Source organism: Somniosus microcephalus, chromosome 13, assembly GCF_052327205.1.
Source record: "Somniosus microcephalus isolate GS21.2 chromosome 13, FLI_Smic_1.0, whole genome shotgun sequence".
NCBI lineage: Eukaryota > Metazoa > Chordata > Chondrichthyes > Squaliformes > Somniosidae > Somniosus > Somniosus microcephalus.
Genome location: NC_140999.1, coordinates 148,995,325 through 149,020,554, shown reverse-complemented (window position 1 = coordinate 149,020,554; position 25,230 = coordinate 148,995,325). Strand labels below are relative to the sequence as shown.

The following is a 25,230-nucleotide window of genomic DNA, read 5'->3' as shown; positions in this document are numbered from 1 at the left end:
GTTTCCATACATACGGAATCCCCATAAGGTTAAATGGAGATCCCCATTCTGTCATTCGTTGGGCCGGCCCACGTGATCCCAGGGGCGCTTGCGAACCACCTGCGCCCGAGATACGTGGGCCGCTGCGCATGTCTATGCAGAGGCCCAGGAGCGCGGGTCTCCGTGGATCCCGAGGCAGAAGGTAAATGCGTAGAATTTTTGCTGTCGGAGACATCCGCCCGCGGGAAGCCTCCGACCGCAAATTCAGGGCCATTGAAATCAGTATCACTGCTGGCTTCAGTTTTGTTACCGGTCTCCTAATACACTTAGAATGTTGACTCAATTATATCTTTAAAAGGGATAACGCTATTCTAAATACTGCACTGGTAGTATTAGATCATGACTTGTGAGGCAAAACCTGAAATCATTGGAAATTGCAATTTAAAATGTTGCAAAATCTGCTGAGCTCAGTACTTTTTGGATAGAAGGATTAACTGCTGGTCAATGATGTCCTATTTGATCTCCATATTAATGGAGCAGATCGGGCTGGTAGCAATGGGTGGGAGGGGGGATTGGTGGGTGAGGTGAGAAGCCGTAAGAAGCGCAGGACCCGAATTTGAATAATTTATTTCCGCCTTTAAATGTTCCCGATGTGCGTTCCTGCCATCAGCGCATCTAAGTTATCCAATATGGCGTGCCGAGCACTTTCGGCCGAAAATGTGCGCGTGCTTCCTGCCTGCCATATTGGGAGAATAATAGGCCAATTAGCGCCTGAAAAACAGGTGCTGCGCAACTGAATTTATAGGCCCAAATGTCTATGTTTTACTTACTTTTTATTTGCTTAATGTATAGTCAGTTTGAAGTCGCTCAATTAGTTCATCCAGGCTCTGTTTTTTAAGATCAGAACCCTTGAAGGGATGATTACCTGGTCAAGGTAGATTGAGCAGCCAGTTCTTAGAAGCACCAATGCATAAATGTTGCTATAGGGAGAACCGTTCTGCATAACAATGATGGTAATTTTATGCAAACAGACCACATCTATTACTGATTCTTAGAACAGTATAGACCACACTGCTATGTGGTAATTTATAGCTGCCAGTAAATTAAGCCATCTAATACAAAAAGTGTTTTAGTAATTGTTTAAAGCAGCTTAATAAGCCAGAAATGAGACTCCAGGCCCCTATAAATTACTACATAGTAATACTGTCATGCTACAAATTGCAGGTGGTGGATCCTTTTGTGGTGCACAAGAGAATGTTCGTTATCCTAGACACAAGTAGGTTCACTAGTAGCGCTCTTGACTTTTAGTCAGAAGGTCGTGGGTTCAAGATCCGCTCGAGACACTTAGGGTGAAAAATTCGGTTGGTTAGCACCTCCCGTTAGCGCCTCTGGGGGGCGCTAACAGGGCGCTAGGAGCTTGGTGCCCGAGCGCGGCAATTTTAGCGCCGCTCGTGAAATTGACCAGTTGTTTTGCGGCGGCGCTAAACACTACTGCCACAATCTCCTGCACCCGCAGATCGTGACATCAGTCGAGCGTGTAACGCCCCGGACTGGATATTGAGTCGCGTCCCCTGCCTTAGCGCCTGTTGCTAGGAACGACAGGTAGAAGGGAATGTTTTCAAGTCGGGAAGGGGCTGGGGGAGCGCTATTTAAAGGTGGGCGCTTCCTGCCTTTTCTGGTCAGCAAAATTTTTGGTTTTAACGCTGTCCTAAGGAGTTTTGGCCCTCAGCACCACTTTTGAGGTTCCCAAGCGCCGAGCTCTTTCCCTGGGCCTATCCATTAGTGCTTCTAACACAATTGCTTTTCAGGTCTCTCCAGGCTGCAATGAGCAGGGTGTGGCTGGCCAGCAAGATGGCCGCTTCCCTTTAAGAACTGGACGGCGCCAGTCTGTCTGGCTTCCATGGTAATTGGCATCGCCTGAGCTTCGGTAGCATTCTGAGGTAGCGCCTCGCTCCCTGATGTTTGCGCCTTAAGAGAGCAGTGTAGCGTCTGATTTAGCGCTCAAATCACCTCCAGGGGCGAATTTTGCAGTCGGAGGCGATAATTAGCGCCGGGTGCTAATCATTGCGCCCAGCCGATATTTGCGCCCCAAAATGGACGATACCCAATTTTTCCCCCTTAAACTATTAACCTAGACCGACACTTCAGTGTCGTCCTGAGGAAGTGCTGCACTGTTGGAGGTGCCATTAAATACTGAAATGTGTAGATAATGGAGTCATTCTGGTCAGATAAGCTAAGATGGGCTGAATGGCTTGTAATCTTGTGATGTGCACTCTTTGGCCTCTGTACCGCATGCTACGGTTGAGGCCCGGCATGCAGGGAGTGCAAATCGGAAAATTGCAGGGATACTGCCCCCGATTTTCCATCCATTGATTTCAAATGCAATTTTACGATGCAGCTGGCTGCGCACCCCACTAGTAGCACAGGCAGGAGTGTCCACACACTCCGAACATTAACCTGCAGTAAGTTAATGAATTACCTAGGGATGTCCAATGGACTGCTTCAGCATCTTTTATACCCATGCCACACTACACTGGATTTCTACAGTGCACGGTGTGAAGGTGCAGGCAGCGTAAGACAGCCTACATGGGGGGATGGTCTCACATGGTGTGATTTTATTGCATCAGGAGGACGGTGGGGTGGGCATATGTGGCTGCCGCCTGGAGGAATTAAATTCGGCCCCATGCAATTTTCATCTTCAGCCTTAATTTTGATTAGCTCAGCGAGCTGCCAATGTCAGACATGCTCCCAAGAGGCAGCTCGCTGATTACGAGGGCAAGGTATCTGTCAGGGCGTCAGCTCATAGGCACGCAGCAGCACCTTAAAGGGAAGGTTTTTTTTAATCATGGGGTGGAGGGGGGGACACAGACCTGTAAATTTGTGCAGCAACATGTTGGCGAGTGTGGAAGAATCCACTACCAACTTGTGTGGAGTTCTGGCAGTTGGCATTAACACTCTGCAGTCAACTATGCTGGGTGTGGTCACCTCAATTTTTAGAAATGCTGGTGAGGCAAGCTTGGAGTTGTTGTCTCTGTGCCGGGAATGGGAGCTCTAGACGTAATGTTATTATGCGAAGGCTGCAGGAAACCCCACATTACAGGTTTTTTTCCCCCCATTAAATCGCGGCATGTAGACGTTTCTAATTGCCCTCGAGAAATTGGTGGCGAGCTGCCTTCTTGAACCCCTGCAGTCCGTGCGGTGAAGGTGCTCCCACAGTGCTGTTAGGTAGGGAGTGCCAGGATTTTGACCCAGCGATGATGAAGGAATGGCGATATACTTCCAAGTCAGGATGGGTGTGTGACTTGGAGGGGAACTTGGAGATGGTGGTGTTCCCATGCGCCTGCTGGCCTTGTCCTTCTAGGTGGTAGAGGTCGCAGGTTTGGGAGGTGCTGTCAAAGAAGCCTTGGCGAGCTCTGTAGCAGGATGGCCAACCCTCGATCTTCTCTAACTTCACGTTGCAATGGTCCAGTTATTATGCCCTCAGCTCAAGACCATGACACCATATACCCTCCATGGCCTTTACCCTTAGTTTATATTCACTTCCATTAGCTCAGCATTCCAGAGACTCGCTCTCTCTATGGTAGAAATTCATGGCTTTCAATCATAGGCTGCCTGCCTAATTACATCTAGAGGAAAGGATAAAACAACTATCTTTATCTCTCCAGTTTATACCAGCCATGAAGGGACCTTGAGGGTCTGAGCTGATCTGGACATGTTCACAAAAAGGAGTCCTCAGCACAAGATGGAACCCAAACACAATCTCATTAGTGTAGCTTCTTGAACAATGAACACTGCAGCTGATCCCTCCCTACAGGTGCCTGTGCCATCAGTAGTAGCATTTGTTAGAGATGCTAATACTGGTACCATGCAGGCTCTGGTCTCAACTATCTCCTCTGACTTGAACACACTGGGGCCTAGAAATTCACTTGGGCGCGGGCAGCTCGCTCGCGCCCAAAAGTTAGCGCTGGGCGGGGAGGCATTAGCGCACACCGTATATTCGTCTTCTGCACCCCAATTCGGAAGCGGGCGCCATACCAGGGTGTGCCCGCCTCCGTTTGGGGCGCTGCAACTGAATATCGGCGTGCTAGTTGCCGCAGCGCCACCCGATGCGGTGCGGCAGGCTGCGGTACTGCAGGCCTCCTCCTTCCCTTAAGGGGGAGGTGCCTGCAACGGCCGGAGCCCCGATCGCGAGTGCCGGCAAAAGAGCCCGGCACAACGGAGAAGTGCCGGGCTCCACGGAAACCAGCCGGCAATGCCGCGGGGGGGGGAGGAGGAGGCCGGGGATGGAGGTGCGGGCAGGCGGCCGCCGAAAAAGCGGCCGGCCGCACCTTCAGCTTTAAAGCGCCCCACTATGGCAGCAGGACGGCCCCGTTTTCTGTTCGCTGTTTGCGCCCGCTTCGGAGGAGGCGGGCGCAAATAAATATGGGGATCGGCGCGGTTTCGGGGCGTTACAGGCCACCGCGCACACCGATGACGTCATTGGTCCCGGCGCAGCGCTAACGGCTACCGCCGCCAATACCGCTGCACTCAATTTCCGCGCTACCACCCCGCCGGCGCAAAAGACCTCTTTAGGCGCTAAGTGGGCGCAAGGCCCACTGAATTTCTAGGCCATGGAGTCTGAATGGATAGGGGTTTCAATCAGATCATGGATGTCCTACAGTCTGTACTCCTGCAGATCGGTGGAAATGCTGACCTTTAGCCCGGTCGCAGGGGCAGTCATGCAATGGGCATGGAACATGTTGCCATCTTTCAAGATAACCCGTTAGGGTCCTAGCAACCTCCTGAAACAATGCCAGGCCAGTTGGGGAAAGCCAGCTGGGCCAGACTGCCCAGCAGAAACGGAGCTACTGCAGCTGGGTCCTCTCGGACCCGATCTCCTGGAGATCGCTGACCACGAGCCTTTGCTCATGAGCCCTTGCCTGAGCCAAAAACAGCTTTTCACCTTCTATCCTGCAGCCACTGGAGGAGCACTTTGTAGAAGCACTCAAGTAAGAGATCACTTAAGACAGGCATGAGGGGCCCACATCAGAGTGATAATTAGTGTGTTGCATTTCTGTGAGCCAGTGAAGTCATAATGCTTGTTAAATCTTTATGTCCGAGTGTGTTCCTGTAGTAACTGGTGACCCTGCAATGTTAATTTACATGAATATTAATGTTGGTCTTTGGGCAGATGCCGTTTATTGGAAGGCAGAAGGACTGTGACAGGTGTTGGACATGACTATTAAAACAAAGCAGCAGGGATTGTTCAGCTGAAGGTCTCTTCAATGAACTGCTGCCGAAGAGCTCGGCTGCAGGCAATTGTTGGACCCCTCCCACTTCCTCACCATCCTCCGTTTGGCTCTTCAACCTTGTTCATCTATTTTATTTTATTTCCAGTTTTGAAAAAGGTCAACTCAAATTTCTCTCCACGGATGTTGCCTGACCTGCTGAGTTTTTCCAGCATTTTCTGTTGTTATTTCGGATTTCCAGCATCTGCAGTATTTTGCTATCGTACTAGTGTTTGGTTCACTGCCACACCTCTTCTAGGAATACCTACTTTGAAGAAGTTCTGCTCTTCTCTTCGACGGGATCTCCGTTTGGCTCTTCAACCTTGTTCATCTATTTTCTTTTCTTTCCAGTTTTGAAAAAGGGTTTCGACCCGAAACGTCAACTCAAATTTCTCTCCACGGATGTTGCCTGACCTGCTGAGTTTTTCCAGCATTTTCTGTTATTATTTCGGATTTCCAGCATCTGCAGTATTTTGCTACTGTATTTCCTCAGTGTCCACTCCCTCATTACGCTAAAGGTCCTCCTCCAATTGTGGCTTCATGAGTTGTCCATGTTGCAGAGCAAAGTTATGCATCATACAGCAAACTATCATAAGGGACTCCCTTTGTAGGCTGTATTGCAGGATGCCACCAGACCTGTCCAGGCATCAGATCCCTTGCTTTTAAACTCCAATGGGCTGCTCAATGAGGGCTCTAGTGGAGCCATGAATCTGATTGTATTGCAGTTTGGCTGCCAAGCTTGGCCTCCCGAGAGGAGTCATGAGTCAAGTGTGCAGGAGATAGCCTTTACCCCAAGCAGCCAGCCTCCCACTTGATCTGCAGGGGCAGAGAGTGAGAGGATGGAGGATTTGCTCAATACAAAAGGTCTTGGTGGCTGCCAGGAAAGTGGGCACAGACCTGTATGATGCGCTGCTGTTGATCCTACACCAGTTACACATTAATGGGGCGGAAACCCATGAAATTCATAAAGGCAGTGGGCTCATTTGAAAGACCCCACAAAGCAACATGGGTGCAGTCAATGACAAATGGATTTGGGGGAATTTTGCAATCTGTGTGAACCCAAGTCCCATCCTGCTGCTTCAGGATGTCCATGGGGAAAGTGACGGCCGTGTTTGCTCTGGCAAAGAAAGCATCAGTCACCCGCTTAATGCAAGCACAAACTGCAGACTGACTGCTATTACTGATCTCCCCTGTGGCAGCCTGGAAGGAGCTGGAGGCAAAGAAGTTCAGTGCTGCAGTGACTCTGACTGCAACAGGCAATGCTGTGCTCGCTGTGGCTGTTGGTTGTAGATCTTATTGCAGGAGGTGCCACAACTCCAGTCACAGCCTCCCTAGAGAAGCAAAGCCTCCTTATGCACAGCTCCGAAGAGAACAATAGGGCCTCTTGAGCCTATAATTCAAGGGCCTAGAAATTCGGTATAGCCGTGTTTGGGGCGCTAGTCCTGGCGATGCACAAAGTTTAGCGCCAGGCGCAATTTAGTGCCACCTAGCGCGATATTGGGTTGCAGCGCCCCTAAAGGTGATTGCGGTGCTAAATCAGGCACTGCACACTACTCTTAAGGTGCTAACCTGGCGGCGCAACCCAATTTCGCCGCAGCGGGGCGCAGCGAAGGTGCTGTCAATAATCACTTTCCGAGACACACTGGCGCCGGCCAGCTCTTAAAGGGGCAGGTCAATTGGCATCACCAGACACACTCACTGCCTTGTAGGCCTTCAAAGCGGTGGGAGCCTTCCTGTGGCATGCCAGCCTAGCAAGACATGGAAAGGGTGAGGCAGAGGGTGGAATGCCTCACTGATGGGGCATTGGATGCTTTGGTTGGCGCAGTGGAATCAAGGCCAAGGAAGATGGTCGGAATGTGATTTATGTTTTGGACAGTCTCCCGGGTGTGAGAGCCAGTTATGTGTCAGTGTATTCGTTTTGCTTTCTGTTGCCATAGCTTTCTCATGTTTGAAGGAACCACATTTTGTGTAATGAAACACTGTCTTCATTTACAATGGCCATGCCTGCTATTTACATGCATCTTGCCCTTCACAGGCTTGGGGGTATCAGACCGGTTCCATTCCTGTTCTTGGAATGGCATCAAGCATTCCATGAGAGGGGGCTAGAAACTACTTCTGATCAGCCTCTGATGCGCAGCCTGAGAAGAGCCACTCGCGTAGAAGTTCAGGCCAGCAGGCATCTTCTCAGCCACCGACAGAGATGTCCTGCACCTTATCTGAGGCTGCAGATCTGGCTGAAGCAGTTGGCACAGCTCAGTCACCACCTCCTTTCTAAATCGCAGCCTTCTGACACACTGCTCCTCCGGCATGTTCATGTAGGAAAACTGCTGTCGGAAAATCCTGCCAGCGTAAGGTCTGCTGTGGCGACGTCTGTTGGCCCTCCTCCGTCTGGCCATGCCCGCCCCCCTCTCCCAGCGTCTCAGTGCCCTTTCCAGATGATTCAGCAGCAGGACGTTCCCCTCCAATGCAGCCTCCATAATAAGTGCCCACAGGAAGGTTCCCCGTTGTCAAGGCTCACCAACAGCAAGGTGATGGTCAGAAGGCTGAAGGTCGTCTGCCTGCGCTGGCTCAGTGGTCAAATGGCTCTCAGTGTGCAGCTCAGCAACTCTTTGTAGCTCTCGAGGAAGTTGTGCTCCAAAAATGGCTGCCGCTTTTAAACCACACCAGTCCCCTTTAAATAACGCTCCTCCAGCCTGAGAGCGACTTGGTAAGGTCCAGGTAAGCTGTCACTATTAGCGCCAGACGCTACGGAGGGGAGCGCCACTGAATTTCCGGTCCGGGGCGCCCAAAAGGTGTTGCACACTCAAATGACGTCATAATCAGCCTGCGCCCATGAGCGGGCGCTAAGATTTAGTGCCAGCGCTAAATGCATGCTCAATATGGGGCGAGGCGCTAGGCGCCTTGCGCCTGCCCGGAAATTGGCTAGCGCCCCACTTCTCGGCCTCTTTAGGCGTTAATCGGTGGCGCTAACAACCGAATTTCTCCCCCTAAGTCTATAAACTCTGTTAGGAGGGGAAGGATTTCTGTGAGCACGTCTCCTTCTATTTGGTCTCCCTGCATCTGAAGCTCCGATTGGTCCTTCCTCTTGCTTCTGCTTCTCCTGAATGCCCAGAAGGGCGCCCATGAAGAAATAACTGTGATACCAGAAGCCTCCTCATCCGTTCAGAACATTCGAGAGCAACTACAAGCACACTGGGGGAAAAAAAACTAATGCGTGCAAAATGACTGCCAAAACGTTCTACGTATTTTACCCCAGAGCAGCTGAGGCTCCCTTTAATGATCACGGCAAGTGGCTGCCTCCCGATTTGTAACACCCATGGTCAGTAGTTAGGAGCAGGAAGTGACGTAGCGATACAGACAGAAATAAAACGGGCATTGGAGGTCCTAAATACATCATCGGACGCCAATGAGCATATACGCAGGATGCTCCCAACTGTTTCAGGCGGGTGGCCTGGCCGACAGGATTGAGGTCTATCTGAAAATGGGAACAGATGGGAACTCATCAGCAAATTGGTGCTTCCATCCACTGCACGAGATCAGTCACACTACCACCCTGTTTCTAAGCACAAATAGAGGGGTAGGGACATGAAAATCGCCCCTACTAATTTTTTTATAACTTTATATTGGCATCCTTTTCAACAACACTTTAACTGACTTTAGGTAACTGCGAAGTACCTTAATACTATCACCTGAATTTATGCTTTATGCCAAAAGGTTTTGGGAATTTTTACATGATCTTTTGCTGAAATACGCCTGAATCAAATTCTCTCATCACTTCCAAGAATGATGGCCATCTCATCTGAAACAAAATACAGGAAACGTTCTGATATCCGGCACTGACGGGACCGAGCTGGTGCCGTAACATCAAAAGTGCCGGACATACCAGAGTTAATGTTTAAACATACGAAACTGAGAAGCTCCGTGTGAATCAACAAACCCTCTTGCTTAGCAACAGCTTCAAAACAGTCGGCTGCAGCTGCAAGCGTCTGTAGCTGAAGCTGTTGCTATAGCTACAGACCTTGCAGTGCTTGACTGAGGAAAAAAAAGCAACGAGAACTAAAAAAACATATAGAGAACGGCTCCTGATTTTTGCCGTTAGAGCGAGTATTCCGGACATATAACCTCCGGATAAACCAAAATTTCCTGTACACCTATTGGGAAGAGTGTTTCAATTACATATTTTTTGGCTCGACCACTTTTGGATGTTTAAGTGTCTGCAACTATTTATTAATAAAAGAACTCCTCTTGGTGGGTAAAGTTCCAGCAAAATCAACAGGCTGTCAACCTCCCCTCTAAATTTGTACATACATGTTCCTCAGTGTGGCTAGATTAGGCTATGGTGTAAAAACCTTTTCAACACCTTGTGATACACCTTAAAGGGTACCTCTGTGATAACCATAAAATAGCTGTGGATATTTGCTCAATGGTGTTGCATGTTGTCTAATAAGCCTTATTAGACCCAAGTTTGGCATTTGGACTGTAATGCAGTGTTGCCTCAGCCACATTTTCAGACCATAACCATGGTCCCCAAGGAACCAGAGAGTCAATATATCTCCATGTTCAAAGAGCTTTGTCTCTCCGAGTCGAGTCTGGGAAATTGCAGTCACCAGCCACATTTTGTAATTTGACATTTGAAACTGCGTACATGGTGAAGGAAAGCTATCTTTTGTTACTGATGTAGGTGATAGAATTGTGGCTCAGTGCCCTTTCTTTGAGTTGAATGCTCCTAAAACACAGTAGATTTAGCAAATCCATAGGGAGGATAGCTTGGATGAGAAACAGGGTAGAAGACTTCTTGTATGCACTTGCCCTTTCATATGTTCTTTGCTTCTCCTGTACCTTACCACACACCTTAATCAGAACCTCTGTCAGGATGTCAAAGTGATTCATTGCTTTTTTTATACCCTTGCAGTAAGTGCCTCAGCTTTCCTTGACCAAGAACTTTGGCATTCATGTCCTGGTTTTGGCACACCTTGCAATGTAAATTCAATGATCCATTATTGCATTGCAGTTTACTTATTCATGAATTCATGATAAAATCCTACTGTAGATTGTAAAGTACTGTTCGATAATTGCAAAATTTATATTCTCATTTCAAAACCTTTCATTTGCATAGAAGAATTTGGTAATATTTGCCTCATAATTGAGATGGCAGAACTGCATTTTACCTGGAAAAAACAGTCCGAATGATTTGAAGTCTTAATTCCTAAACCAAAGTGCGTGATCCAGCATATGATTACCCTTCAGAGAGATTTGCATGGATGAATGATGCAGTACTCAATAACTGATTTCATGGAACCTATTGTGAAGGGCCAGAATATTATCGCCATTCATTTAACACTTCATGCATTATTTCTGTGCCTATTATCTGTTCCAATGTCTATTTATTTTTAAAACACTATGTTCATTTTGAAAAATGACTGTGAATGACAGTGTAACCCTAATTTTAACCCTTGGAATGTCAACAAGTTCAGGGAAATGACAGCCTCCATGGCTGAGATTGTTATTGAAGTTTTCAGCTCACATATCATGTTGTTGAAACAAACATTAGCACAGTCCTACCCACTTATCTCAAACCCACTTATGTTGACATCCGTTTATTTCAACAACAAAAATGAGGACCCAGTCCCTTCTATGCACATTAATACCAAAAACTTGGCAGATTTAATTTTATGAATTTTTAAAGTTCTCAGCAGTATTAAATGTCTTCTTTTATTACCACTTATTATGTCAACAGATCCTGATCTTCATGTTGTGATAAGGGTAAATCTGCCAAAACAGGGAAGAAGAGCAACACAAAGGGCACCATTGAGGGTACGTTATTGCTACTTTGTTGGAACTGTAGTCTTTTCACCTTCAGTCATCCTATGATAAAAGGCAGTTAATGCCATCTGCCTACAACTCCTAGGATTCTGCAGGGCTCCACCAATATTTGAGGACGACGAGATATCAACCATGAATCCCGAGCCGCAAGTACCTTTTCTCTTAATTAAGAGCCACGTTTGTGGCAAGAAAGCAAAGCCCCGAGTGACTTACATAACACTAAAAAGGAGGCGAGGCGGGATAGAAACGGAAATCCACTGACTTGTCTCGCTTACGCCAATAAAATTGCTTACATCGACAAAATTAGAATGTTCCCCAGCGTGTCGATGCAAGTGGATAGGACAGCACCACTCCCGATCTCCTCCCTCCCTCTGATCGTTTCACCCCATCCCGATCACCTCCCCACACCTCCCCTATATTTTGTGAAATCAAATCTATATTTTAAGGAAAATATATTTACACAAGTAAAGTAACTGATTTGTAACCGGTGGTATACTATAGAATAATAATGGTCTGATATTACTTGGAATTTTGTATTGACCCAAATCTCAGCTCCAACTCTTAGAGTGCTAATGGCAAACTACATCTTAAGTATTGGATAGATTTGTTTTATAGGCTCGTTGCAAGAGAAATGAGATACTGCTACACTGATGGAAAGAAAATAGTTTCATTCTGTTACTCTGGACTAAATTCAAACTCTAGTCACCAAAGTCAAAGGCAGAACACTAGAGTCAGAAATAACTAATCTGTCCCTTTAATAACAAATGAGCAATCAAACCATAGCATTAAAAAGTTCAATATCTCATCTATTCAAAACTTGATTTTAAAAGAAGAGATAAAGTCAAAGAGCTCACCTCTCGGTCAAGTCCAGCGGCTACGGTAACAATATCTCCATTCTCACTGTTGATGGTGAACATATTTGGTGATGGGCTGACTGGAGACTGGGACAAGATCCGGTATCTCACCATACCATTGGCTGTGGTTGGGTCATCAGCATCATTGGCGGTTACTGTCATTACGTACGAACCTGACAATAAACAGTACATTAGTGCCAGTAATTCTTTCCCCCTAGATAAACTCGTACAGCATGTGTCATAAATTGGCATCTTTGATCCACATATATTAAGCAGTAAGCATTTACAACTTTACAGACTTTAGAAGATGGAAGCTACAGTGGTAATTATATTATGCTAGCTGTGGCTCAGTTGGTAGCACACTCTCCTCTGAAGCAGAAGGTTGTGGGTTCAAGTCCCACTCCAGGGACTTGAGCACATAAAGCTAGGCTGACACTCCAGTGCAGTGTTGAGGGAGTGCTGCACTGTCGGAGGTGCCGTCTTTCAGATGAGACGTTAAACCGAGGCCCCGTCTGCTCTCTCAGGTGGACTTAAAAGATCCCATGGCACTATTTCAAAGAGTTATCCCCAGTGTCCTGGCCAATATTTATCACTCAACCAACATAACAAAAACAGATTATCTGGTCATTATCACGTTGCTGTTTGTGGAACCTTGCTGTGTGCAAATTGGCTGTCGTGTTTCCCACTTTACAACAGTGACTACACTCCAAAAGTACTTCATTGACTGTGAAGCACTTTGAGATGTCCGGTGGTCATGAAAGATGCTAAATAAATGCAAGTCTTTCTTTTTCTTTCTTTCTATTTAATTAAGCTGCATTATCAACCAATTTTGCATTGTATAAAAGCTATAGATTAACAAATGTTTGACTTCTTGCTAACTACAAAATAAGGCCTGACCTTCCAACCTGCCTTGCCATGAAATCAGTAAAAAGAATCTTTAGAAACCAGTAATTTCAGCCCCAAAAGATGAATGGGTAACAGTTACACAAAGCTACTTGGAGGACAAAACTCTCTTTAGTGCTTCAGGGAATCTCTGTGTGGCAATGACCATAGATTTGTTCAAAAATTTATCTCTCTCAAATGTGTTGTATAGAGCCACAGAAAACACAATGGAAGTAAATAATATTTATGAAATGTTTTAGGTCTCCACTCGCATAGAAAAGACTGTCTACAGTGTGCAGTAGAATCAAAGAAACCTGCTCAATGCATTTGTTTCATACACCAGTATCAGAAACCTAGAAGCTGCTTATCCTTGCTCTAGCACAAGGTACTATTGTCTGAGGGCGAATAGATTATTATGTGAATTACTTTTTTTTTTGGAAGTGCAACAAAAGCAGTCTCTAGTAGCTGCTGCAATAGAATGGGGGCAGAGAGCATATTAAAGCAGGAGGTTCAAGGCTGTACCACAACCATTTGCAGAGAGATCACTCATGGCACTGTTTTCAAATCTGAACAGCATTCTTAGAGTGAAGGATCCTATCAGGGATTAGTGGCCACTGGTCAAATCCTTGACAGAGTTCCATAGCGAAGGAGCTTAATTGAAATACAGGAAGTGCACAGGTTCTTAAAGATACAGTAGTACTAATAGATAGTGTTAGTGTATATCAGCCTCGGCTCAGCTGGTAGCTCAACTTTGGTGCCTCGCTGTGCACAACAGTGGCTACACTTCAAAAGTACTTCATGGGCTGTTATGCGCTTTCGGACATGCTGAAGCCACGAAATGCACTATATAAATCCAAGTCTTTCTTTCTTTATATACAGTATGCAAGAACACAGATTCTATTCTGGATCAACAAGCTCTAAACTAATTGAATCAGAAAGCAAAAGTGTTCCAAATCCATGTTTGTATTTTTATTCTATCATCAATTCTGCACACCACAGTTTGCACAATACAGACTATATAATTGACGAATTAAAGCAATTCAATAGGCTACAGCAAAGGACAATTGCATCAAATAATTACAGTATTTTACTTTTTCCAATACAACAATTACAAGAAATCATTTGATCCATGTACTTTCCCCATTGCTCACACACACATATACTGCTGCAGTAGTGCAAGTGGATGTCAGGAGTTCACATAGGTTTGCAAAATTATTACTAGTGTTTATTGAAAAACTGAATGACTTTAACCTTGTTACTTCATATAAATCAGTCCAAAAATACAACTGTATGCCCTAAAGTATTAATTTCACAGCCTTTTAAATCACTATTCAATTATGAAACAAATTCAAGTTCATAATTGGCTTTCCACTCAAATCAGTGAGGCCAAAAATTTAAACCTTTTAATTTTCATATGAATTTTAAGTACCAAGTTGCATCAGTGCATTAGCCCATGTTATTATTTTCTCAAGAGGATGTGCCATAGACACCACAGAAGTTTTTCACTATTTGAGAAATGGAAAAGGGTGGTGATGAACTGTAAAAAAAAAATACTGGTTAATCTCCAGCTAATATGTTTTCAAAATCCATATAAGCTCTCCTAGTAAAGTATTAATCCTTCTATAGAAAGAACTAGTATTGCACTGACAATTTCTTTCCTCTGGCCATATCATCACATTCATTCTCCTTTTCTTTGACTCTGCCTGTCTTTTGCATTTAGTTGAACTGGGACCACATCTCTCCAAATCAAAGATGCTGGCTGGCTTTCAGAAGGGTCTGTATGGCCACTAAGCTGGACATCAGAAAAGTGGAGAGGAAAAAAACCTGACAATGTCTGTACAGCACAATTTGAGGCATTCTAGTAATTCTGACTCCAAATCATTTATGTTTCTGGAAGTCCCAAGTACACTTTACCAGCAAGAAAATTACTTTGTTTCAATTAGTATACAAATTCTCCAACTTATCCCTGACATTTTTGAATTATTTTCTAACTCAGTCCTAGGATTTATTAATCCAAATAATTCAGAAATACTGAAAGGCATACTTTAATGGAAACTGACACTTTCCAAATTGTTTGTTCCTTTTTTTAAAGTTTTGCTTCTATCCTCTAGGAGTAATTGAGCTGTGTACCAACCAACTCCCAGACCTCTGCCATTGTTGCTCAGGAAACCACTATTAATAGGTGCACAGGACATAACAATGGTGACTCATTCAACATTTTGCCTCTGTCCCTGCTTCCACTGAGCACCTTCCACTGGTGACACTGCTGAGATTGGGAGCTCACCCCTGTCTGCCCACCCTGGACATGGTAGATTGTAGCAACAAAATATTTTTCAAAATCCATTTCCAATAACAACTTGCTGCTATACAAAATCTATTCTGCTCCAGCTGTAGATATTATAAAGTAAAAGAAAATCTGCAGTTTGAGTCCTGGGCTTCTAATAAAGATAAAATAAATCCCAAATCATGTAGTGCAATGAAGGCACAATTATAAGGCCAAATGTGAGCTGTGTATAAATTTAAAATAAAGTAATTAATTGCTTTAAACAAGCAAATGTTTCTGTTTTAAAATCTTAAGATCAAAATGTATTAGTTACCTATGTTACTTGGACAATGATTTAAATTTTTAAACTGCAGGATTTTATGCCATTCATTGCAGTGAATAGGAGAAATTCCATAATTTCCATATCATGAGTGACACCTCTAGATTGCCAAGTCATTGATAGTGCCACTCTCAGATGTACATTATCAGCAAGGTGTCATGAGTCTAAGAATGTTCTTCTGAGGATGAGTGCATCTCCTGGCTGCATATGACTCAATATAAGAACAGTACTCTTCAAATGACAGCAAGCAGCACAGCCAAAAAGATACAAGATATTTGACGGGGCTTAGCGATTTACCAAAACAAACTGCCGACTGACAACATTCTGCACAATTTATGAGTCCAAAAGGCCACTGACTGATGCTTGTTAATTCGATGCTTCATTTTTCAGTAAATTCTGGGCTCACTTTGTTTCTATCAAATTGTCATTTCAAACAAAACACTAATTAAATTAAAGAAAAGATGTGATCTGGTTGCGTGAAGATTGGCATATTGCTAAGCCTATTGCACTTGCTACAAGGGTTCAAACCTGTTCGATTTACCGTTGAGAAGAGGCCAGTCCAGAGAGACAGAAAACAAGGAGGAAAAGGGGAAGAGGGGTGACGTAATAAAACTCACTACGCACTTGGTTTGAGCATAAAGCAAGGCTTTAATCAACTTGTTTCAGAACATGGAGGTCTAGTTGTACTTCACTAGTTCCTTGTTTTACAAAATGTCCCAGGTAAGCTGGGCCAACGCCCGATTATTTATACTCCTTGGACGGCGCCACCAGCTGGCCGTCCAGCGTTATTTCATGAGTAGTTTCTTGATGATGATGAGATTTATAACAAGTGGCATATGGTAAATGAGGTAAATACATAAAGCAATACATGACAAGGGCAGACTGTTAGAAAAACAGACCAGGAAAGATCATATTGAGAGAATTGGTGTAATGGGAATGAAAGTAGGAGGGAAAATAAGTGATCAGCATCATAGAGAATGCAGAGTTTGGTTTTGAGTAGGCTTTCGCTTTCATCTTGCATGACAATGTGTACTGCGTCTGTAGCTTCAGGCAGCTCCAATTAATCTGTACAAAATGAAAGTGTTCACTCATCCCCTCCCTGAAGTCAATTTCTCAACAGTTAAGGCCAAAGGGAGCCCCTTTTGTTTGTAACTAATTGTACATGAATATTTAAAAAGTAATTTTAGTAATGGCTCAAAAAGGAAATAAACCACTACTAGAACAGGCATCTTTACAAGTCTTCATCACTGTGCTTTTTTGTCCCTAGCAAATTTAGATTGTTCTCAGTAAGGGAAGAGACAGTCTCTACCACATACCAGGAAACATTCCTAAATAAAGTAGAACACAAGTCTGCTGCAAAATAAAAATTAGCATAATAATGCAGCTCATTAAACCGCGCCTACTTTCACACAAGAGATTGAGACTCTGCACACCATTATGGTGATGCCGCAGCAAAATATACCAAATTAATGCTGTTTTGTGCCTGCAAGGTCATGTTGATCGAAAAGTAGATTCAGAATGTGAAAACTTATTTTAACCCTTAAAGCACTAGTTATATAGTACTAACCAGAGAATGTCCAATTCTTAAACGAGGTAAGGTGTATCAACCGAAATAACAACAGAAAGTACTGGAAAAACTCAGCAGGCCAGGCAACATCCGTGGAGAGAAATTACAGTCGACGTTTCGGGTCTAACCCTTTTTCAAAACTGGAAGGGAAATGAAATAGATCGAAAGGCAGGACTGGGAGGGAACAAAAGAAGTGGAGATACATTAAGAGGTGTTCAAAATGAGACGAGATGGTGATAGGGGACTAGTGGAGACAAAAGACGGCTCAGATTAGGTGTGAAATGGTCTGGCAGAATGAGAGACAGCTGCCATGTGGGAGAGAGAAAAAAAAGGGAAGGGGAGGGAAAAACCGAAACCAAGGGGTGGATAAAAAATATAAGTAAAAATGTAATAGGGGCCGAGGTTATGATCTGAAATTGTTGAACTCGATATTGAGTCCGGAAGGCTGCAAAGTGCCTAATCGGAAGATGAGGTGCTGTTCCTCAAAAGGTGCATCAACCTTTTGGAAGCTCTATGCTATCTTAATGGACTCAAAGTCGAATCAAATCCCAGGAGAGGAACAAATAAAGTTCATGTTAAAATAAACAAAATGACTGCTCAATTTCAAAATTTGCATATCTTTCATTTAAATATGATGTTTCACTGCAATTTTAACACTAGTGTATCTGTTTTGTCAGCCTACAAAGGTACATTTCAAACAATTAAAAACACATTTGCTTCCATTAACTAATTTATCCTTTTCTCTAACTATACAAGCTGTTCTCCAAATAAAACAAATGGGGAAAAAAAGACTGCTTTTGGCAAAACTAGACATTGATTTGCCTAATGTGATACCATGATTTATGGCTCCTGATGAGGTCTGTTTAGGATTTGGATCAGGGCTACAATTAGTCCTACAGTGCAATTTATTCCTGTACCAGAGGTGGGCAGCAAGTGTTTTCGTATGGCTCACTCAACCTTTCTAAAGAAATCAAAACTACCAACTGGCAACAATGTTTTAATCACTGCTCAAAAGTGCATGCAACTTAAAACCAAAATGTCTTTGAAGGTCTGTAAATAATGTGTTTGAAATGTATTGTTCACAACAACATAAAGCAGAATTAAGTTGATGTTTCACAGTGCCATGGAATGAATAAACAGAGTGCTGGTTTTACTCTCCCTCAAGTACTTCACTGCTTAAGGTCTCCTGTGCCACACACTCAGATCCGAAGAGATAATGACCTATTTCCAAATTTCGACAAAGTTGATCTGTAACTATCAGGTGGCCCCACAAGTGGTTATGCACATTACTCTTGTTCTTCTACCCAAGGTGAAGAACTCAGGTGGGTAATGTCAGCTATGACCCTGAACCCTATTGTTCTGTGCTCTGTGGAAGAATATATTAGTGTGTGAACCTGGAATTTAAAGCGTTTGAGTTAACAATCACTGGCTATACAAAGGGCTGTGAAATGTAGTTTTGTTAGTTAATCATTTCTCTTTTTACCTGGTTTTGATCCTTCAGCCACACTCCCATTGTACACATGGTTCACAAACTCTGGTCTGTTATCATTCATATCAATAACATTGATGTAAAGGTCAATTGGGTTTTCCACCTTGTTTCCATTCATGTCAACTGCATGTGCTCTCAGCTGTAAACACAGAAGCCAAGATACGGTCAAAACTATTTACGTAACTTATACAGTCCACCAAATCTCAAAAGACCATTTCACACAAGAGGTATCAAACATCAAAAATCAGTGACGGGTGTTATTATCAATCATAAGCCTCACAGGAAAAGTGTCTGAAATCACATTTGGCAATATGCTAGTCAGAATCACAAGGATCTATTTGAGTTTGTAAAATATTACAATTTCATACTACTTTTTGATAGTGTAGTCCATCTGAATTCATTCATCCAGGAAGATCCTAGAGTTCCTTCACTGCAGCAACCAATTTGTTCTTAAATGATTCCAAGGTTTTCACCTCCACTATTCTATCCATATGTCTATTCCATGTATTGATCACTCTGTGAAAATTTTCTTGTCTTCACTTCTAAATTTAAAGTTTACTAATTAGAACCTGTTCTACTTGATTGTCCCCCCAAAACCTACTGGAACCAATTAATACCTCCAGGTATTTCAACCAGGCAAAGCTGCAGGGAAGTCCCCTTATGAGAGGTCCGAATTGAAGCCCTGGATTCTCTCAGGAATGCTCTAAATGATTATATAGAGACCTTAGGATTTGCATCCACAACTGTATTCTGTCTGGATTGACCATGCTGCAGAATTGGCTGGATAGTACCCTGGCAGGAAGCAAATGGATTGACTTGCATACTGGATGATGTTAAGGAGAAGAATATAAGAAGACACTTGGTGGGACAGATAATTGATAATATGGTAAGGACTGGTTGCATTTTGTACTGTGGCCATGCACAGTGAAAGTTTGTGTATTGCAATTAGCAAAGAATTATTGCTAGCTGCACCATTGGACCAGCAGCCAACTCTTCAACCTTCTCTTATTCCCCTGCAATTCCTTTTTGTTCTCTAGCTCCCCAAGGGCAAAAGGGATTTCCAGAATAAGGCCCATTGCAACACAGCGGGATTGTTCAAAAGGTCTTCTACACTCTCTGAAAGATGAAAAAAAGACCAAAGAATCCAAAACAAAAAATCACTTTTAACTAATGAAAAAATGTAAAAGGCAGCAAAAATGCAAAGTTATGAAAATCGGCACGACACATCTTTAAAACAGAGGGACATTGAAAGTTCAGGAATGGGTTTGACTGTGGCCTAATTTTTGAGATCTAGAATGATGCCTGCAAATATCCCTTGCAAATCTTGAGGTAATCATGGCCTGTTCAACTTGCATAACCTTGGCACCCTTAATGAGGTTTTTGCTCGACAGAATTGCCAGCCTCCAAAGATGCTCAACAACAAAATACTGGCTGTGTGGTGCTGGCACTAGGGCCATGGATTTCCTCAGAGCTGCTCCTTCTTTGCCACCATAACCGCTGAAAGTGTGGCAGAAACCTTGTTTACACGTGTACGGCGGTGCCGGAGCAACTCCGAGGAAACTCATGGCCAAGTCCTATTCCTGGGAATTTACGAGGCTAGGTGTACACATGCACGTATCATACACCCATCCTAAAGTTTCCTTTTGTGTTTCCAGAAGGAGACATTTTCAGCCTATAATGTCTTCAGAGCTGCTCCTGCTCCACTGCTGTAACTTTGTCCGAAGTGTGGCAAAAACACCGCTGAGGCACGTAAACGGGGTTTCAGCTGCACGTCTGGCAAAGTCACGACAGCAGACAAAATTTCAGACCTCTGTTTTTCTTAAAGTTAATTCTCTCTAGTTTCCTCTCCCTAGTCCAAGAACACGCACCAATCATGACCGAGACACCAGGGAGGTAATGTTCTGTGACTTCTCAGATAGAGTTGCTCTGGCAACTAGGATGGGTAGATAATATGCAATAGAAAGTGTCTTGCAAACCAATTTCTGCTTTCTCCCCATGGGCATGTACCCACCCCCCCAGTTGCAGCCCCTCACAGTAATCAGCAGTCTGGGGAACTGAATCTAGAATACATCATTCTATGCTTGCAACCATCTTTAGCTAGAAGTGCTGAGTGGATGATCCATATTGGCCTCTTCCTGAGGTCCCCACCATCACAGAAGCCAGTCTTCAGCCAATTCGATTCAAGAAATGTCTGAGTGCACTGCATACAGCAAAGGCTGAGAGACCCGGCAACATCCCAGCTGTCGTGCTGAAGACTTGTGCTCCAGAACTAGCCGCGCCTGTAGCCAAGCTGTTCCAGTACAGCTATAAAACTGGCATCTATCTGACAATGTGGAAAACTGCCTAGGTATGTCCTGTCCACAAAAAAAGGACAAATCCAATCTGGCCAATTACCGCCCCATCAGTCTACTCTCAATCATCAGCAAAGTGATGGAAGGTGTTATCGACAGTGTTATCAAGCGGCATTTACTCACCAATAACCTGCTCAATGATGCCCAGTTTGGGTACCGCCAAGACCACTCGGCTCCCGACCACATTACAGCCTTGGTCCAAACATGGACAAAAAAGCTGAATTCCAGAGGTGAGGTGAGAGTGACTGCCCATGACATCAAGGCAGCATTTGACGGAGTGTGGCATCAAGGAGACCTAGTAAAACTGAAGTCAATGGGAATCGGGGGGAAAACTCCCCACTGGTTGGAGTCATACCTAGCACAAAGGAAGATGGTTGTGGTGGTTGGCGGTCAATCATCACAGCCCCAGGACATCGCTGCAGGAGTTCCTCAGGGCAGTGTCCTAGGCCCAACCATCTTCAGCTGCTTCAACAATGACCTTCCCTCCATCATAAGGTCAGAGGTGGGGATGTTCGCTGATGACTGCACAGTGCTCAGTGCCATTCGCAACTCCTCAGATAATGAAGCAGTCCATGCCCGCATGCAGCAAGACCTGAACGATATTCAGGCTTGGGCTGATAACTGGCAGGTAACATTCACGCCACACAAGTGCCAGGCAATGACTATCTCCAACAAGCCAGCATCTAACCACTACCCCTTGAAATTCAGCGGCATTACCATCACCAAATCCCCCACCATCAATATCCTGGGGGTCACTATTGACCAGAAATTTTACTGGACCAGCCACATAAATACTGTGGCAACAAGAGCAGGTCAGAGGCTAGATATACTGCGGCGAGTGTCTCACCCCCTGACTCCCAAAGCCTTTCCACCATCTACAAGGCACAAGTCAGGAGTGTGATGGAATACTCTCCACTTGCCTGGATGAGTGCAGCTCCAACAACACTCAAGAAGCTCAACACCATCCAGGACAAAGCAGCCTGCTTGATTGGCACTCTATCCACCACCTTAAACATTCACTCCCTCCACCACCGGCGTACTATGGCTTCAGTGTGTACCATCTACAAGATGCACTGCAGCAACTCACCAAGGCTTCTTCAGCAGCACCTCCCAAACCCGCAACCTCTACCACCTAGATGTACAAGGGTAGCAGGCACATGGGAACACCACCACCTCCAAGTTCCCCTCCAAGTCACACAGCATCCCGGCTTGGAAGTATATCGCCATTCCTTCATCATCGCTAGGTCACTATCCTGGCACTCCCTCCCTAACAGCACTGTGGGAGTACCATCACCACACAAACTGCAGCGGGGTTCAAGAAGGTGGCTCACCACCACCTTCTCAAGGGCAATTAGGGATGAGCAAGAAATGCTGGCCTTGCCAGCAACGCCCACATCCCCTGAACGAATAAAAAAAATGCTATCACAGATGCCTATTTCCTAACATTTTATCTTGTGTTACACTGTTGCAACTTAATTTTATAACTAGACAATTTTAAAGGGAACCCAGAATCATGCAAGGAGGAGCCCCATCTTGGCAGGAGTACTATACTTTAGTGTTCTGATGCCCTGTGGCACAGGATTCCCTGCATATTTTCTTCCTATCTCAGCTATGCCATGTGGCATTAAGCAGAAAGAAGCACTTCCCTACTGAGAGGGGGGGAAGATAAATAATGCCAGGCCAAGTCACCCTAGCGGCACTCTTGCAGATCTTCTCACAACCTGATCAACAGCCGTCTAGACAGAAGCCTACTCAATGGGGCAGTGTGACCTTGAAGTGGGATAAAGTAAAATGAAGATTGTAAGAAAAAAATATATATATTAACAGGATAAGGGGACATTGCACCAAACTTTGCAAAATTTTAATTGAGCTTTCCTAACTTATTTGGAGGACAAGTCTGTTTACACATGACTAGTTCCCATCAACCCATCTTCATAAGAAAGGTAGAGTCTGATGACAGAAAGTCTCATAACCTTAAGTTATTGAAGTGGCATGTCAGTATTTATTGATGTACAGACAGCTCCTTGGGTGTTCTGTTTGAAATATAGCAGCCTGAGAGGAGAGGAAGTTGTGCATTGAGTTTGGTGAAAACCCAATAAAGCATTAAGTTACTGAAGTGACAAATTGAGCATTCAGGGATGCACAGGAATAGAGGGTTGTATGTGTCGGCACACAAGTTAATATAACGATGAGCCTGCAGGTTGAGTTGGTCAGTCAAGCTACTCATCCTCATTTACAACCCACTGAACAATAGTAAATTTATTACTGCCCTTTGACTGAAAAATGTATATTTACATATATTCACTGTGCTCTGCTAGTGATAGAGATGGCAGTCTAAAATGGCAGCTTTATTAATGTTGTCTGATACATTGTGGTTAATGTTTTTGAATATACATAAAACAAAACCATTGTACAGAAAAAACCCAGCAACGTTTACAATGGCATTAATAAATTTAGCATTCCTTGCCTCTGACGCTGCTCCCAAATGGGAATGAACAAGGGTGCTTCCAATTTATGAGCACCTATCAGAAGTCAAGAAATTTATGTTCAGGAACAGACAGCATCACGATAAATCTAAACATCGGCAAATAAAACTTCTTAAAATAACAAGCGTATAAAAATAACACGAGTGAGCAATTTAACGGCACAATAACATACAGCAATGCTGTTAGACACAGTGATCTCAGATCACAATGGCCATTAAAATGTACAAGAGAAACATGGCTAGCAAAGGGAAAAATAAATCAATAATTTCACTTTGAGAATTTGACCAATTCAATAACCAGAAGCAAAGTCTTTGTTACATGAACACATCCCACACACTGCACTACCCTCGTCTCTGTGACTCTTAAAGAAATGGCTCGTTATATGTGGTTTGCATTTTAAAAGACAGACATTATTTTTCTGGTCTCGCATATTTTGTAAATTTCATTTAATAAATTGTTAAACAATTTTACTGATGGCAGCAGTGAGTAAAATGTATCTAATCTTATTCCAGGTTCAGGTGAAAAAAATTTGACCCTCAATCTAGTGGTGCACAGCATTGTCTGAACACCCACTTTACTCAGGTTTTTCTCCTCAATCATTCCCACCCATCAGTCTCTACTTGAGAAGGTAAAGTGTTACTTTAATTACAATTGAACTGCAACAAATATGTAAATTTATGCAAATCAATTCTTAAAATGATTCCTTTTCTATATCATTTCCTAACAGAAGCACCTAACTTCATTAAGTTTTTCCACTTGTGCACACATTTCCGAAGATTAATATTTTCACAGTCCAAACACATTTTCCATTGTTAGTCAGGTGAGAAAAGATTAAACACACCTGCCAGTTTGCATCCTTTCATAATTTGCTTGCAAGATTTTACAATATCAAATGACTGGCAAAAGACGTTAGAACACAGGCAGAGGTAAAGCAAGTAATCAGTGCCATTAGTAAATGAGCAATTTCTCCAAAGGCTACAACAGCTCAAGACATTCAGGGGGTAGATTTTCTTCCTCATCACCTGGGTACAGTGTATAGAGGAAAATCAGGCAGATGGGATCAAATGCCAATAGCAGAACCGGTCTTGATTTTCCTTCCATTTAAATTAATGGAAGGAAACTTGTGCAAATTCAGAAAGAGGCATCCGATCCTCCCCGCCCAATGATCCTCTCTGCGCTCTGCTCAGACGATGCTTAACGCCCAGGCGATAAAGACGGAAATCTATCTCTATCTACCGATATGAAACTTGAAATATGATTTTTTTCCCACCCAAATCTTAGAAATATAAGGACTGTTAAGTAATTGTTCTACCTCTAACCTGTCAGCAGATCCAGGGAAGTGACCATCCAGATTGTATTAATGGAGCTTTTCAGATGTCTGGAGTGGCTTACTATAATGTTAAACCTAACAGAATTAAAACACTGAAAACAAAATTCAAATCTAAAATATTCAACATCTATTTGCCTTTTTCTCTTTCTTATTCTCTTTAGAATTCTCTTTCTGTCCTGTTTTTATTTTAAGTTCTCTTCTGTTTTCTGATAAATATATCCTTTTCTATCTTTCCAATCTTTTGTCTTTTTAATTAAGGAAAAGCAACGGATTTTTCTGATCTTTTTACTCCTCCTCCCAATATCCATTTTGAATGTGGAAGCAGCTTTTCTTTTAAAATTGCTCATTTGATTGAATAAAAGCCTTTTCCAAGATGCCAGTTTCCAAGTAAATGGCAAGGATGTAAAGATTGATGTGGTTGTATCACAGACACGATCAACTCAATCTCTGATGTGTAAAACGGTGTCAAAGAGGGAGAGTCACAGCTCGATGAGCATGTTCACTGTCTGCACCCTGAAGACATGCCCAGACCACTAAACTCATTCACAGCATTTGCAAGTCCAAAAGTGCTTTTTTCTGCAGTATTCTTCATTCTGGCT

The 25,230-nt window shown here is 43.8% G+C and overlaps 1 protein-coding gene across 1 annotated transcript in view; it reads right to left on the bottom strand.

Annotated features, from left to right (window-relative positions):
- Nucleotides 1–25,230, bottom strand: part of LOC147108646 (cadherin-4-like) — a 735,941-nt gene that overhangs the window by 144,095 nt on the left and 566,616 nt on the right. The window contains exons 6-7 of the mRNA XM_086005339.1: nucleotides 18,459–18,603; nucleotides 11,924–12,096 (exon numbers count right to left, since the gene is read on the bottom strand). Coding sequence (XP_085861465.1) covers nucleotides 11,924–12,096; nucleotides 18,459–18,603 — 318 coding nt within the window. The remainder of the gene's footprint in view (nucleotides 1–11,923; nucleotides 12,097–18,458; nucleotides 18,604–25,230) is intronic.